We start from the raw sequence: 16,192 nt of genomic DNA, 5'->3' as shown, positions 1-16,192 counted from the left end.
TTTTTTTTTTTTAAGTCTATTTTCCCTTTAGTATTTATAATGGGTAATTTTAATTATTTTTATCTTCAAGTTTATTGATTCTTTTCTCTTCCTTCTCCCTTCTGCTGTTGAACCTATTCTTTTATTTTCACTATTTTTTTTTAGTTCTGAAACTTCCATTTTTAAGAAATAATTATTCTGTTTATTTGCTGAGACTATTTTTTTTCCATTTGTCTCAAGTGCATCGAGATGCTTATTAAAGCATTTTTAAATGGCTGCTTTAGAATTGTGCCAGATAATTCTAGCCTTTATGTTATCTCAACATTGACATCTGTTAATTATCTTTATTCATTCAAGTTGAGATTTTTCATGGTTCCTATTATAACAAGTGATTTTTGATGGAAACATGGACATTTGGAGTATTATGTTTTGAGACTCTGGATTTTATTTAAACCTCTTTTAGGTAGCTTCATCTGACACTGCTCTGGTAGGAGAAAGTGAGGAGTGGAGTGGGGTTATTACTGCCAGGTGGAGAGGAAAGTCCAGATTCTTCAGCTGACACTTGAGAGAGGGAGAGACTCCTTGTTCCTGCTGGGCAGGGGTATGAGTTCCAGCTCCCTGCTAAGCCTCTGCTGACACCACCCTGGCTGGGAAGGCCAGGGAAGCCTTGTTGCTGTTTCTCACATGCCTCTGCTGAGGGGTAGGAGGGGTAGGAGGGAAAGGTGGCCTCAGCACCACTGAGCAGTGGTAAAAATCCTGATTCTCTGCCACACTTCCTCTGGCACCACCCCAGAGGGATAGGGAGTGGTGCTTGGTTACTACTGTCAGGAGAAGTTGAAGTCCAGGCCCCCAGGTAGTCTCTCCACTGTCAAAATGAGGGGAATACTCATTGCAGGCCTGTCGAGGATGAAAGTACTCCAGGCACGGTGACTCACACCTGTAATCCCAGCACTTTGGGAGGCCAAGGTAGGCAAATCACCTGAGGTCAGGAGTTTGAGACCAGCCTGGTCACCATGATGAAACTCCATCTGTACAAAAATGTAAGAATTAGCTGGACATGATAGTGGGTGCCTGTAGTCCCAGCTACTTGGGAGGCTGAGGTGGGAGAATCGCTTGAACTCAGAAGGCCAAGATTGCAGTGAGCTGAGATCGTACCCCCACCTGGGTGATAGAGCAAGACTCCATCTCAAAAAAAAAAAGAAAAAGTCAGCTCCTTGGCCCCACCTTCTCTCATACCTCAGCTGGGATATTGGGGTCTCTCATTACAGCCCAATGAGGGGGGAAGTCCAGGTCCTCACGTGGCCTGTGCTGGCATGCATGGGGAGAAGTCATAGGTTTTCCATGACGTTTACCTAGAGTAGAGCAGTTACCATCTAAGAGTTTTCTGCCTTTCTAGGCTGCCCATTCCTTGGTCCTTGATTAAAGAGAGCAGGCTTTGGTAGAGCTTTTTGTCAGCACCTGTTGCTGCTTCTGGGTTGCTGGCTCCTTCAACTCAAAACCTGAGATATGCGAGGCAAAAAGAAAACCCAGGGCTGGGCACAGTGGCTCACACCTGTAATCCTAGCACTTTGGGAGGCCAGGGCGGGTGGATCACTTGAAGTCAGAAGTTTGAGACCAACCTGGCCAACATGGCAAAACCTTCTCTCTACTAAAAAAATTTAAAAATTAACTAGGCTTGGTGGTTCATGCCTTTTATTCCAGCTACTCAGGAGGCTGAGGCACGAGAATCATTTGAATGGAAAGCAGAGGTTTCAGTGAACTGCGACTACACCACTGCACTCCAGCCTGAATAACAGTGAGACCATATTTAAAAAAAAAAAAAAGAGAGAGAGAAAGAAAGGAAGGAAGGAAAGAAGGAAAGAAAAGAAAGAAAACCCAGGAACTTGCCACTGCCTCATTCCTAAAGTCTCTAGGTTTTAGCCTGTCTGCCTCTTCTCTCCACCTCTCGGTGTCTTCTTATGTTTAGTTTACATATAATGTCAGGCATTTTAGTTGTACTTAATGAGAGGAATAGGGAAAAGCGTGATCTCCATCCTCCCAGAATCAGAAGTCCCAAATTTCTCTTAATACTAAGCAGCACCAAGTTTTAAGGAATAGGCATTAAAGTGTTTTCTCTTGTCTAAGGACTGAGAAGAACCAGGAGAATTTTGTCTGCTCTATTTCCTGACTCCTTTTCATTAATACTTAAGTGTGAGGTATTCAGCAACTATAGTCAGTTTGATAGCAAAGGTAGATGCTCCTTTGACATTTAATGGTATGTTCTTTGAAAGATTAGAGCTGTCAAAATGTCTGAAGGTTTTATTTGTACATTTTATTTCATTGGGCACTTTTTTGAGGCTGTTGACAGTTTTTGTTCATCCTCTGTATTTCCCCCTGAGGGGTCTTGAGGCTATACTGGGAGGGCACAAGGAAGTCCAAGCCCACAGACTTAGCCTTCTTCCATCCCTTCCTGACACAGGGCTTTCATTAGAACAGTGAAGTCAGACTACTGGCGGCCATGCTGGAGCATGAAGGACAGCTGTGCCTCTGTGGGTGGGCTTGGCTCTAGCTGTCCATAGCAGGCGAGTCATTGCTCTTTGCATTCCTGATTTAGCAAGAACATGAGGGGACCCCAATATTGCAAAGAAACTGTTGCATGTCTTTCTCTTTTCCAGGCAAAAACTGATTATTCCAAATGGAAGTTGCCCTGTTATTCTGAACACTTACTTTTGTGAGAAAGTTGTTGCCAAAGAAGATTCAAAAAAAACTTGTGACGTGTACCATTCGGACATACCCCTTCCAAGAAGAAGCATCTCTTTGGCCCAGATGTTTGTAGTTAAGGGTCTAACAAATAATTCACCTGAAATCCAGGTAAACTCCTATTGACTTAAAGGTTTTATGCTTGTAATATGTTAGTGGCTGGATTTGGAAGGGCTTCCGTGTAAGTGAAGATGTTTACCTTTTGTCTCCCTCCAAAAATCCCACCACAAGTATGTATGCTGCAGGAACTTACTGTTATGCCTGAATATATTATAGTTCAGTTCAGCATTTAGTGGTGCTCTTTTTACAGTATTTTGTCTTTCTAATTATGTATCTGTAATCTTTATTCTAATTTATTAAAATAGAGTCATGCATCACTTAACAGGGATATGTTCTGAGAAATTTGTCATTAGGTGATTTTGTCATTCTGTGACCATTATAGAGTGCACTTACACACACCTAGATGTTCCAGCCTACTACACACCTAGGGTATATGGTATGGCTGATTGCTCCCAGGCCACAAACCTGCACAGCATGTTACTTTACTGAACACTGTAGGCAATTGTAACACAATGGTAAGTACTTGTGTATGTAAACATATCTAAACATAGAAAAAGGATAGTAAAAGTACAGTCCAAAATATAAAAAATGGTGCATCTGTATAGGGCGTTTACCATAAATGGAGACTATAGAACTGGAGGTTGCTCTGGGTGTCAGTGAGTGAATGGGGAGTGAATGTGAAGGCCTCAGACACTACTGTAGACTTTATAAACACTGAACACTTGCACTACACTAAAGTAATTTTTTTCTTCAGTAATAAATAATTTAACCTTAATTTACTGTAACTTTCTAACTTTATAAACTTTAAGTTTTTCATTAACTTTTTTACTCTTTATAGCAGCACTTAGCTTACAACACAAATACAAATAGCTGTGCAAAAATATTTTTTCTTTATATCCTTTTTTGTTTTTATTTTTTATTTTTTTTTTACTTTTAAAACTTCTTTGTTGTAAACTAAAATACAAACATACACAGTAGCCTAGGTCTTCACAGGGTCAGGACCATCAATATCACCATCTTCCACCTCCACATCTTGTCCCACTGGAATGTGTTGAGGGACGGTAACGTGCATGAAGCTATCATCTCCTTGGATAACAATGCCTTCTTCTAGATACCTTCTGAAGGACCTGCCTGAGGATGTTTTACACATAACTTGTTTGTTAACATGTGGAATACTCTAAAATAACAATTTAAAGTATAGTACAGTAAATACATAAGCCAGTAACATTGTTTATTATTATCAAATATTAGGTACTGTACATAACAGGATGTGCTAGACTTTTATGCAACTGGCAACACACTACTTTTATTTACACTAGCATGTAAACATATCTAAACATAGAAAAAGGATAGTAAAAGTACAGTCCACAAACGTGCATACATCACTAGGCAACAGGAATTTTTCATCTCCATCATAGTTTTATGAGACCACGGTCAAACATTCTGTCCATTGTTGACAGAAACGTCATTATACAGTGCATGCTAGTATTTGACAATGTTCATTTTCTCTATTCTTGTAATGTCTAAGAATTTTTTAAAACCCTCCTTTATTTAAAAAATCATATTTTTCTTTTCCACAATATCTATTATCCCTTGGGATCAAAAGAACTGCATAAGCTTGAGATTATATACTAGAGTTGGTTTTTGGAATTTTACTGGTCCTAAGCCATGATCATTTGCCAAGATGAATTTAGGGAACTACTAAAATTCACTTGCTGTGGGCATGAATGGCCCCTGGGACCACCCTAAGCACTGAATGTTCGTGTGGCTCCCAGTGCACTGGCCTCAAGGTCTCTGGGTTATATAAGTTGTCGCTAAGCAGAATGCTTCCTGAGACTGACAGATCAAGGGAGGAGGAATACGAAAGAAAAGTAGACAAACTTTCAGCCTGTTTTGTACCAGCTAGTCAAGCAAAATCTCTCTTTGACTGTCAAAAGAAGTATCTGGAGAAGATTATGCAAAAAGGAAGACTCTCTAATCAATTTAATTATAACAGATAAAAAATATGGCCCAACGCACATTACTGTTTTAACATATAGTTTTAAACAGCTATGTAATATTAATCCCATGAGATACATTTTTGGCCTATAACAGTGATAATGAAACTACTTGTAGCATAATAGTTAAATGTGTGAACTTTGGAACCAGATGACCTGGTTCAAATCCTTACTCAGCCACTTCCTGCTGGGTCATCTCGGGCAAGATCCGTGGTCTCTGTGTCTCAGTTTTCTTATCTGTAAAATGGAGGTATGATATTATGTATCTTCTTGGGTGGTTGTGTGAGGATAAGCATGTTTAATATGTAAATTTAAAAGCCTGGAATATAGGAAGCACTCTGGAAGTGGTGGTGTTTTATTATGACAGGTGATATTATGTAAGGGGTTGTTGGGAGAATATGTGAGTATGTAAAATGCTTAGCCTCGGAGATTGCACATACAAGAACTTAATAAAATGAAGGATTTGTAGTATCCCTAGTCATTCTTTTATCTTCATTTTTAGTTTGTTCTGTTGGAATTCTTACCTCAAAAGAGAAAAATTTCTTGAATTATCATGAATTTTATTAGCAGAACTTTCTGTGTGTTTTCAAAGACCTGCCTGGTATAGTAGACATCCTGCTGTGCTCCTTGTTCTTTCCCTGGCCTTCAGCTTGCAATCTTAGCCACCTGGCAGGCCCAGAGCTTCACACCACAAGTTCCTTTGTTTTCATCTTCACCATCACTTCAGTGTAGTGCAGATCCACTGGGGGGCTGCTTAAGGATGTCATTATTTGATGTGCAGCATGTTGCTTGTTGTTAGCCAAACCTGAAACTTTGTGAGTCTTGAAACTGTTCCCTTTATGTGTCTCGGCCAGGTTGTGTGTAGTGGTGTAGCCACCACAGGGACAGCCTCGACCCACAGGCACAAAGAAGCAAAACAGCACATCCCAACCGGCACTCCCCTGAGGGATTCTCTCCTGGATGTGGTGGAAAGCCAGGGAGCTGCCTCGTGGCCAGGAGCTGGGGTCCGAGTGGTAGTGCAAAGAGTGTATTATCTTCCCAGCAGAGACAGCACCAGGGGTCAGCAGCGGGCCAGCTCAGGACACATAGACCCCGCTGGAACTCGGTGAGTGCCAAGATGCTGGTGTGGGGCAGGGATGAAGAGTCACTTAGAGTGCTCTAGAAAGTGGAGGCTCTTCCCAGAGCACGTTCTTAGCTGCATTCACTATATACGTGGGCTGTTTTTGTTTTTCCTTGCATCAAAATTTGGGATACATGGTATGATAAAGGATTTTATCTATTTAATTTTAAAGTCCTATTAAAAATTAAATTTACTGCATTTTCTTTTACCTTTAATGGTTCATGTTCTTGAAAGTCATACAAATGCAAGAAATATTGGTTTTGTTCTGGGAAAGCCAAGACATGTGGTTGTCATACCTCAAAAGACCATTGTAACATCCAGTTTTATATGTCTTGAAAACCTGAGTAAATAATGGCAGTTGGTAAACCTGTGGCTTTCAGAGAGTGCTGTATCAAACCATCTGTATCAGAACTGCCTAATAGAACTTTCTGCAGTGATATAAATGTTGTCTGTCTGCATCATCCAATGCAGTTAAGTGCAGACAAATGTAGTAGAAGTGATGTTGTCTCTACTCAGATTTAGGCCCTTCCTGGTGTTGGTTCTTACAGATAGCTGTAGACGCATGACTGACAGAGAGGTTTGTTTGTTTACATCAGAGCCTCAGCATAGTCTTTTTTCTTTTTGCAACGTCCACCTCTGGAGTTCAAGAGATTCTTTTGCCCAAGTAGCTGGGATTACAGGCATGCACCACCATGCCTGGCTAATTTTTGTATTTTTAGTAGAGACAAGGTTTTGCTACGTTGGCCAGGCTGGTCTCAAACTCCTGGCCTCAAGTGATCCACCCGCCTCAGCCTCCCAAAGTGCTGATATTACTGGCGTGAATCACCACGCCCAGCCTGGCATAGCCTTTTGAAGTTATCTCTGGCAATGATAATTGCCCTCAAAGAAGTAAGATGCATTTCCAACAGAATAGAAATTAAAAGTATAGATGCTACTTCATCAGTTTTGTTTAACTATTAATAAGAAAATACATACTGAAGAAACAGTAATTAACAATCATCCTGGCCGGGCATGGTTGCTAACACCTATAATCCCAGCACTTTGGGAAGAGCCCTAGGCAGGCGGGTCACTTGAGCCCAGGAGTTGGAGACCACCCTGGGCAAAGCAAGATGGCAAGACCACATCTCTAATATAAAGACAAAGCAGTCATCTGTCATTACACTGCCTTCTGATGCCAGAGAGAGAAACAGGATACCTACGCTCCTATATGAATTATGAATCATCTTCAAGTGGAGGCACTTTATTTGAAAATGCTATGAATTTCAGAAAGTCACCTTGAGGTCTAGAGTTGGAGAATGCTTCTTTTGGAATTACAGGAAAAAAAAAATGATTCTTTTTTTGGAATATGTATGTTTGTGAAATCCATAAAATCAGTTTTAAGGTCTTTATCATGGCTTGTAGATATAGACCAGTCTTGCACCCTTTGCCCTAAATCTGTGGTAAATTTATATAGAATTTTCTAAGACAGCTACACATCAGACATAGGTTTTTATTTTGTGTTTTTGTTTTGCTTGGCCTTTTTAATGACACATCCAGTGTTAGGTTTTGAAGAAGGGAATACTAGTTACCTTGGCAATGAGGAACTTGGTAGAGCTTCCTCATTTCAGCACACAGACCACACACTCTAAGGGGACGAGGAAACAGAGACAGTGGGGAACTGAATCACCCTGACGAGAAGGAACAACAAAACTGACAGTGCGGTTGCTTCCTCTGACTAATCACAGCCAATGCACGTTATGAAGGCTGTCCCTCTAGGTCCTCCAGTGGTAGTTGTTTTACTTGTTTAGCAAAGAGAGAAAAACTAGAAGCTAAAATCTGGTGAAATGCTACCAATGTGAGTGGCATTGTGAATGCTTTGGAGTTGTACTTTGGAATACATGTGGTACATATCCACATGGAATACATTTGGAATACATATCCAATGAGAATATGCTGGTGGTAGATTGAAAGAAGGCCAGGCATGAACTTCAAAAACAAGAAAACAACATCCAGTTATTCAGAGTTAATGAATATGCATTCTGTGTGATGCATTTTCTGTAGCACATCGGAGATTGTACAATATTGAAGCTAAGTGATATTATTCCCACTTTGCAGATGAGGAAACGGAGCCTCAAGGAGGATCTCACTGCTGACACAGGTAGACACAAAGAAAAATGCAATGGAATATAGAATCCCAGATGACATGGTTGTAGAGTGTTAGAGTTTAAAAGAAAAGGGAGAGGCCAGGCGCAGTGGCTCATGCCTATAATCCCAGCACTTTGGGAGGCCGAGGCGGGTGGATCTCGAGGTCGGGAGATCTAGACCACCCTGGCCAACATGGTGAAACCCTGTCTCTACTAAAAATACAAAAATTAGCCGGCCATGGTGGTGCGCATCTGTAGTCCCAGATACTCTGGAGACTGAGGCAGAAGAATCGCTTGAACCCAGGAGGCGGAGGTTGCAGTGAGCCGAGATCGTGCCACTGCATTCCAGCCTGGGGACAGAGCAAGACCCTGTCTCGAAAAGAAAAGGGAGAAAATTGAGTTAGAACCAAGCCGTGTTTAGATTAAGGCTGACCCAGGGTCAAGTTGTCCAGGGCAGCAGAAGTGCAAGTGCCTTGCCCTGGGGAGACTTGGTTGGACTGTGTACAAAGATGAACTTTTGAACTAAGGGCCATAGCGTTGGCCTTGAGTTTGAGGACAGGGCTGCTGAGATGTCTTTGGGTACAAGAAGATCTGATCATGAATATTTTCTAGATTATTTTGCTGTGATAATCATCAGGCTCTCTAGTTTATGTATCAAATTAATATAGAAGTAAAATTGTACTTTATTCACTACTAATTGTTTGCTAATATATTTAGAAAGAAAAACTTAGAGAATGTATCTGCCTTCGAGATACAGCAGTATGCATTCTAAGGCAGTTTTTTATACATGTACATGTAGCACAAACATTATTAGAAGATGCAGATGTGTAGCCTGGAAGATTTTCTGCCTGTGATTCCTGCTTTCAGCTTCCTGATCAGAGATGACATATAGAACACTCTGTGGGTCCCACAGGATGGACAAACTTGGGCTTAGCTAGTACAGACTCATCAGCACAGCACACACAGAAGAAGGAAAATTGCATAAGCAGTGACCCCTTCCAACTAAAGATAGCTCTAAGTCTGGTCTCCTTGTTTTTCAGAATGGCTTTTCTTGAACTCTTGTCATTATCTGCTCTACCCCAGAGATCTTTCAAGCTATTAGTGAACTTAAAGACAACCTTGATTACTGTGTGTTTTCTGTGAAGTCCAGAAATTACTGTGTGAGAAGAAATTAAACCTGGGTGAAAAGAAACGAAGGTACCTTATGGCAGATTTGTTAGCCACAATAGTTGCCCCTTCCCAGCCCAGGTCAGGTGGTTGCTGATAAAACCCTGCAATTAATTTCTGTCTAAGTTTACTTTGCACCTTGATCATAGGTGTCAATCTCAGTCTGTTCCCAGTTCTCAGGCAGTGTCACTTTTCTGATACCAGTAATAGCTTATCTTCTGAAAGCTGACAGCTCAATTAGTGCCAACCTTGAAATTAAAAGAAAATTTTTTGAAGCAGCTAGTCCTGTTCAGGGTCAGATAGATTTTCTCAAAAGGTTCATGTCCTCTGCACTGTGAAACATTATCAGAAATAAACTTTACATTTCAGAAATATAATATGTTAGAGTCCCCTGTCCATTGTTCTTCTGGATGACTTCCTTTAACTTGAGCTGTTAATGAAAACATTTCTGTGAGGTTTCTCAAGGTGTTGTAGGTCAGAGTAACCAACACAAACTTAAGTTTTATAAATCACTAAAATCAAAGGTAACAAAAAACTGATGCAGAAGGCACTCCCTAACCACAGAATAGGCAGTCTGTTCAAAGCCCAAACACACCTTTTTTATAGATCCACTACATGTTGAATGATCGTTAGATAAATGCATGACTAATAAAGCCATAGGCATTTTTTTTTTTTTTAAGAGAAAGGGAGCACTGGTCATCGAGGTAATTTATAACGAAAACTGAGGCAAAGAAAGAAAGTGATGATTCCTTAGTGATTCTCTGTGTCCTGGTGGTACAGGTCCAGACCATATTACCTCACTCCAAGCCCATGGTGATTGTCAGCAGACATCACCTTTCTTTCTCCCTTTCTAAAACATTCTCTTCCTTTCTTCTTGAGACATTTAACCTAGGGACCAGTGATTTTTGTTTGTTTGTTTTTTAAACATGGTCTTGCTCTGTTGCCTAGGCTGGAGTGCAGTGGAGCAATCATGCCTTACTGCAGCCTCAACCTCCTGAGCTCAAGCAGTCCTTCCACCTCAGCCCCCAAGTACTGGACCCACAGGCACGTGCCACCACACCCAGCTAATATTTTTTTTTTTTTTTTTTTTTTTTTTGTAGAGACAGGGTCTCACTCTGTTGCCCAGGCTGATCCCAAACTTGTAACCTCAAGCAGTCCTCCTGACTTGGCTTTCCAAAGTACTAGGACTACAGGCGTGAGCCACCATACCTGACCAAGCAATGTAATCTTTATCCTTTAGAGATGCAAATTCTTTCTTGCCCTTCATTGCAGAAATATTTTAAAGTGGAGAGTTAGTCCTTTGCAAGAGGACAGAACTTGCTAAATAGTTGTGTCTTCAGACAAAAAGCCGGAGAAATTCACTGAGCTGAACTCAGAAAAAAAGCACATTTTCCTTTTTCCATACCTTGACGTTTTACTCAAACATCTGTTTTTGGTCTTTTGGCCTTTTCTTTATTTTCATGTTGTGTATTTATTCCTTCTTTTCACTAAGGAAAAAAAAATCCACCATGCCCTGGACCAGGTCCTGGGCCTGCAGTGGTTGACAAAACCAGACAAAACCAGACATTGTCTCTGTGTTCCTAGAGCATAGTCCTAGTGGGAGATCCCACACAAAATAATTTACAACAAATGCATTTATGATTACAAGTTGCAATAAGTGCCCTGGTGAGAAAAAAATAGGGCACAAAGGAGAACGTACATAATTTAGTTTAGAGGGGTCAAAGATGGTGTTCTAAGGCAGTACTATTTAAGTTTAGGTGTTAGGTAAAGAGAAGATGAAAGAGAATTGCTCACAGAAGAGAGAATACCTTTGAAAAGCTCTTGGACAGGAGGGAGATGCCAGCATGACCATGCTGCACGGGCCAGCAAGAGATCCCAGGCAGGAAACTGGCCACAGCCTAGTGGACCATGGGCAGGAGCTGCAGTGTCTGCTATGGCTGCCCACTGACCAAGAATGAGGTTGACCCGCTTGAAAGTCAGCTTTAGCTGTCAGGGGTTTAGTAGGATGGGCACATGGGCCAGGGCCCAGTGAAAGCAGAGAGACCCAGGAAGCAGCTACTGCCATAGTCCAGGTCAGAGAGGACTGGTGGGTTCCTGAGTCTCCTGTGGCTTTGCCAGAGCTAGAGAAAAGGTCCGTGTTCTAGATGTGTGTGATGGCTTCATAATGGATTGGTTGGGGGAGGAGCAAAGTAGAAGGGAATGTTCAGAGAGCGAGCCTCAGCTTGAGTTATTTAGTTGAAGGATGTTCCCATTTCCTGAGATGAGAAAAACTACAGTGAAAGCAGGTCTGGAAGAAAGCTTGAGAATGCAGACTGTGCCTACTAAGTTTGAGATTCCTATGAGACATCCAAGAAGAGATGTCCTGTGAGAAAGCTGGACATATATACCTTACACCCAGAAGGTTTTAGATTGGACATAAATGTTTGGGGGCTCTCAGCTTGTGTCTGGTCACTATGTATCTTTGTATGTTCATTCATTTTGTTTGCGGATGTTAGCAGGTTATGTTTGTTTATGGTACCAAGCTCCAAAGGCACTAATGGCTGTGAGTACAAGGCAGCAGTGTCCTGTCACAGCTGAGTCTACAACCAGGGCTGTGAAGGAGGTCACTTTAGGGAAACATTAGAGACAAAGGAAAGAAGAAATGCAGGCATTCAGCTCCAAGATCCTCTTGCATTGGAAAGCAGGTAGAAGAGGAGCCCGCTGAAGAGATAGAGGAGGCTGGGCTGGTGAAGCAAGAGGAAACCAGAACTGGTGGCAAGCGCTCAGGATGGTGCTTCCATGTGGGAGGGGACCCATAGTACTGCAAAGTCTAATAAAGTGGGCATTGAAAACCTGTGCCCCAGATTTGGGAGGAGTTGCTGGGTCACTTCATGAGCAGGAGGTGTAGGGAGCAGTGAGCGCAGAAGCTCACTTAGCAGAGTAGAGTGGGTGGGATGCCAGAGGAGGAACAGGCTTGGATAATAAATGTTTTCTTGATGCATAAGGGGATGACAGTGTCCAAATTTACATAGAACAACAGAATTGCAGTGAGGGCATTCTGTCTCTTGTTTCCTAATGTGTATGCAGGTACCATTTTTCTTTTAAAAATTCATTGAGACCGGTGGTTTAATGGAAAGAACAAAAAGTCTGGAATCAGACTGGTGTGGGTTCACTGGTGACAGGACATTTAGCAGGGAGACTGGGGAAAATTGTGTTTCCTTGTCTGTGAAACTGGTATTATAATACTATAATGCAGACTTGTGGTGAGGACTGATTGGGATGATGTATGTGAAGTACTCAGCAGGATGCTTCCCATATGACAAGTACTCAGTAAAAAGCAGCTCACTCCCTCTTTAACAGCAAGCATAGATGCTTAAAAAAATAGTGGTAAAGAGCATTGCTACAATAATACAAACCTGAACTAAGCAAAGACAAGCTATTCCTTTACAAATCAGCACTCAGTGTTGGTACTGAGTCTGCCATCTGGCTGCTGAGGAAGCTTCCTTGAAGGTGATTTTTATTTTTATACTTTTGGCCACTGCATTCCCCACCTCTATCCCTACCACTGCCGTCAAGTAGAAGTTGATGCCCATTTACTTTGGAAAAGAAGCATTTGTGTAAATTTGTATGTGAAATATGACCACCACTGTCTAAATGATGGAGATATGGAAGTTCCTCTGGAATAAACATATTGCAGAAAACTGCCCAAATGCTGGGGCCAGTGTTGAATGGTGCTGATATTGTGGTTGGAAATTTTTTTACTTTGTCCAGAGCATTAAACAAATAAAGATCCCATCCGGGCATAGTGGCTCATGCCTGTAATCTCAGCACTTTGGGAGGCCGAGGTGGGCGGATCACGAGGTCAAGAGATCGAGACCATTCTGGCTAACACAATGAAACCCCATCTTTACTAAAAATGCAAAAAAAAAAAAAATAGCCAGGTGTGGTGGTGGGCACCTGTAGTCCCAGCTACTGGGGAGGCTGAGGCAGGAGAATGGTGTGAACCCAGGAGGTGGAGCTTGCAGTGAGCTGAGATCGCACCACTGCATTCCAGCCTGGGTGACAGAGTGAGACTCCATCTAAAACAAACAAACAAACAAATAAAGATCCCAAACTCCTGATGATGAGAATGGTTCAGATTAAGGCCGAACGAGGAACATGCACTAGTAGATCATGGATGTGATGATTAGGGACATTAGGCTTTGCATGTGTTTGGACAGTGGAGAAAGACTCTTGGATCAAGCTTACTAGACTCCTTTTGAAAAGCTGGTCAGCTGTGACAGGTTGATTCCGCAGCTGTGTGCTCACCTGCTGTGTCCCGCTGGGTGAATACAGTTCTTCTCCCTGCTTGTGAACCTTACTTTTCTTCCCACTAAACAGTTGGGAGATATTCTTGACTCTGCCTCCTTTTCTCTGTATTGAGATAGGGTGGCATACATTCCTTCTCTGTAACAGTGGCATATCCCTGTCTACAGTTGAAGAGCCTGAAGAGAAGACAGCTCCCTCGTCAACAGCACAGGGGACCATTTCACCTGCTTTTCTTTTATGTACCACCACATACTGCCAGAGTTGGTGGAATGACTGTTCATCCATCTGCTTAGCATCACATTTTCGTAAGGTGGTTGTCACTCATACTTGCTTTATTTCTGAAGTCTCTTTGCTTCTTCCTGTTGTAGAAAAGTTGGAATTGTTCCTTTTCAATGATTTGAATTTTTGTATTGTAATGTGAAAGATTGTGAGTGCAGAGTATCATTTTTTTTTTGCATGTCCTTATAACTGATGCCATAGCCCATGCCTTAGGTTTGTTCTTACCTGTGCTCATTCAATTCATTTAAATCATCCCTTAATTATTAGTTCTGTGTCCATGAGTCTTAAATAAACCTTATAATCTCAGCTGCCCATCTCTTCTTAACCTTTGCTTGTTTCCTCTCTAAAACAGTTATTGTCAGTCCTTATGATATCCAGGGCCATTTGACATTGTTTCTTCTCAGCCCTGGCTCAATATTATAGCCTAATGAGGAACATGCACTGGTAGATCATGGATGTGATGATTAGGGGCCTTAGCCTTTGTGTGTGTTTGGACAGTGGAAAAAGATTCTTGCATCAAGCTTACTAAATTCCTTTTGAAAAGGTAGTCAACCATTTTGACTACCTGAAAAGGTGGTCAGATATTTTCAAAAGGAATCTAGTAAGCCTGATCCAAGAGTCTTTCTCCACTGTCCAAACATACACAAAGGCTAATTCTAGTAGTAGAATTAGTCTTACTACCACTTATTCTACTAATTGACATCCAGACCCTTTATATTCTTTGCCATTCTTCCTGTCCACATGCCGACTTACTGTAAGAATAAAGACATATCAGAACCCATGGAATTACAGTCTAGTGTTTATGGTTCTGTCATGTATACACAGAGAGATCTAGAAATTGGAACTTGACTCATGGGGACCTGAAGGAATCTATCTTATCTCTATCACATTTTTAAAGAACTTTAGAGCGCGAGCGACACAGAAGACGGGTGACTTCTGCATTTTCAACTGAAGTAATGGGTTCATCTCACTAGGGAGTGCCGGACAATCGGTGCTGGTCAGCTGCTGCAGCCCGACCAGCGAGAGCTGAAGCAGGGCGAGGCATCACCTCACCTGGGAAGCGCAAGGGGGAAGGGAATCCCTTTTTCTAGCCAGGGGAACTGAGACACACAACACCTGGAAAATCGGGTAACTCCCACCCCAATACTGCGCTTTAAGCAACTGGGCACACCAGGAGATTATATCCCACACCTGGCCGGGAGGGTCCCACGCCCACTGAACCTCCCTCATTGCTAGCACAGCAGTCTGTGATTTAACCTCAAGGCAGCAGTGAGGCTGGGGGAGGGGCGCCCGCCATTGCTAAGGCTTAAGTAGGTAAACAAAGCTGCTGGGAAGCTCGAACTGGGTGGAGCTCACAGCAGCTCAAGGAAGCCTGCCTGTCTCTGTAGACTCCACCTCTGGGGACAGGGCACAGCTAAACAACAACAACAACAACAGCAGCAAAAACCTCTGCAGACGCAAACGACTCTGTCTGACAGCTTTGAAGAGAGCAGTAGATCTCCCAACACAGAGGTTGAGATCTGAGAAGGGACAGACTGCCTGCTCAAGTGGGTCCCTGACCCCTGAGTAGCCTAACTGGGAGACATCCCCCACTAGGGGAAGACTGACACCCCACACCTCACAGGGTGGAGTACACCCCTGAGAGGAAGCTTCCAAAGTAAGAATCAGACAGGTACTCTTGCTGTTCAGCAGTATTCTATCTTCTGCAGCCTCTGCTGCTGATACCCAGGCAAACAGGGTCTGGAGTGGACCTCAAGCAATCTCCAACAGACCTACAGCTGAGGGTCCTGACTGTTAGAAGGAAAACTATCAAAGAGGAAGGACACCTACACCAAAACCCCATCAGTACGTCACCATCAACAACGACCAGAGGCAGATAAAACCACAAAGATGGGGGAAAAGCAGGGCAGAAAAGCTGGAAATTCAAAAAATAAGAGCGCATCTCCGCCCGCAAAGGAGCGCAGCTCATCGCCAGCAACAGATCAAAGCTGCACGGAGAATGACTTTGACGAGATGAGAGAAGAAGGCTTCAGTCCATCAAACTTCTCAGAGCTAAAGGAGGAATTACGTACCCAGCGCAAAGAAACTAAAAATCTTGAAAAAAGACTGGAAGAATTGATAGCTAGAATAATTAAGGCAGAGAAGGTCATAAACGAAATGACAGAGATGAAAACCATGACACGAGAAATACGTGACAAATGCACAAGCTTCAGTAACCGACTCGATCAACTGGAAGAAAGAGTATCAGCGATTGAGGATCAAATGAATGAAATGAAGCGAGAAGAGAAACCAAAAGAAAAAAGAAGAAAAAGAAATGAACAAAGCCTGCAAGAAGTATGGGATTATGTCAAAAGACCAAATCTATGTCTGATTGGGGTGCCTGAAAGTGAGGGGGAAAATGGAACCAAGTTGGAAAACACTCTTCAGGATATCATCCAGGA

General features: G+C 42.3%; 1 protein-coding gene across 9 annotated transcripts in view; it reads left to right on the top strand.

Moving 5' to 3' along the window:
* SPIDR (scaffold protein involved in DNA repair) overlaps positions 1 to 16,192 on the top strand; it is a 456,553-nt gene that overhangs the window by 306,333 nt on the left and 134,028 nt on the right. For 8 of the 9 annotated variants that reach the window (XM_023190580.2, XM_023190576.2, XM_023190577.1 and 5 more), the window contains 2 exons: positions 2,634 to 2,829; positions 5,630 to 5,880. In XM_023190580.2, the coding sequence (XP_023046348.1) occupies positions 2,634 to 2,829; positions 5,630 to 5,880 (447 nt within the window). Of the gene's footprint in view, positions 1 to 2,633; positions 2,830 to 5,629; positions 5,881 to 7,989; positions 8,033 to 16,192 lie in introns of those variants that run through there. The other variant, XM_023190584.3, reaches the window with a different exon arrangement.

The sequence above is a fragment of the Piliocolobus tephrosceles genome, chromosome 7, assembly GCF_002776525.5.
Source record: "Piliocolobus tephrosceles isolate RC106 chromosome 7, ASM277652v3, whole genome shotgun sequence".
In the NCBI taxonomy this organism is placed as follows: Eukaryota; Metazoa; Chordata; class Mammalia; order Primates; family Cercopithecidae; genus Piliocolobus; species Piliocolobus tephrosceles.
The sequence above is the reverse complement of the archived record's forward strand: the minus strand, read 5'-3'. Positions and strand labels throughout refer to the sequence as shown.